Below are 697 nucleotides of genomic sequence, written 5' to 3'. Positions count from 1 at the left end.
CCGACCTTTTATCCCCGTTCCTGGCTCCCTGCTTGACCGCCCTCGCCTGCTTGTTGACCTCGACTCCGCCCACGAAAAGGTACCCGGAGAGGTCAAAGAACTTATTCTCGCCGATGTGCGTGGGCTGGTCCTCAATGTGGTCGTCTACGTTAAGTTCCATGTACGTCGGTTTGAAGTGGGCCTCCAGATGGTGCCACACGCCGTCGCTGATGTAGATGGTGCTGTGGGTAGATGGTGAGACAGGTGGTGTTATAGACAGATGGTGGTGTAGGCAGATGGTGCTGTGGGTAGATGGTGAGGCGTGTGTTGTCAGATGGGGGTGTTATAAGCAGAGGGTGAAACAGATGGTGTAAATGATGGCTTGGGTTGTTTGCTAGGGGTGTTGTAAACAGATGGTGCTTTGGACAGATGGTGAGAAAGATGCTGTAAGAGGTGGATTGGGTTGAAGTAGGGCGAGGCTGTTGTAGATAGACGGTGTTGTGGACAGATGGCGAGAAAGATGGCGAAAAGGTGGACCGAGATGTTAGGGAAAGAGGGGGGGTTGCAGACAGATGGTTATGGATGCTGTTACATCCATCTGAGTTGAAGAATTATATAAAACTAATAATTATCTCATATTTATTTGAATCTGGCCTCTAAACTTGAAATATGAATAATTTAACCTCTTTAAAATAAATAACGACTGAAAAGAATCATG

At 47.6% G+C, this 697-nt stretch overlaps 1 protein-coding gene across 1 annotated transcript in view; it reads right to left on the bottom strand.

Annotated features, from left to right (window-relative positions):
• Positions 1–697, bottom strand: part of LOC119593046 (chondroitin sulfate proteoglycan 4-like) — a gene marked incomplete at its 5' end in the record, with an annotated part of 58,475 nt that overhangs the window by 44,870 nt on the left and 12,908 nt on the right. The window contains 1 exon segment of the mRNA XM_037941946.1: positions 6–221. Within this exon segment, the coding sequence (XP_037797874.1) occupies positions 6–221 (216 nt within the window).

Source organism: Penaeus monodon, chromosome 31 (assembly GCF_015228065.2).
Source record: "Penaeus monodon isolate SGIC_2016 chromosome 31, NSTDA_Pmon_1, whole genome shotgun sequence".
NCBI classification, from domain to species: Eukaryota; Metazoa; Arthropoda; class Malacostraca; order Decapoda; family Penaeidae; genus Penaeus; species Penaeus monodon.
Note: the sequence above shows the minus strand (reverse complement) of the source record. Positions and strands in the feature narration are given on the sequence as shown.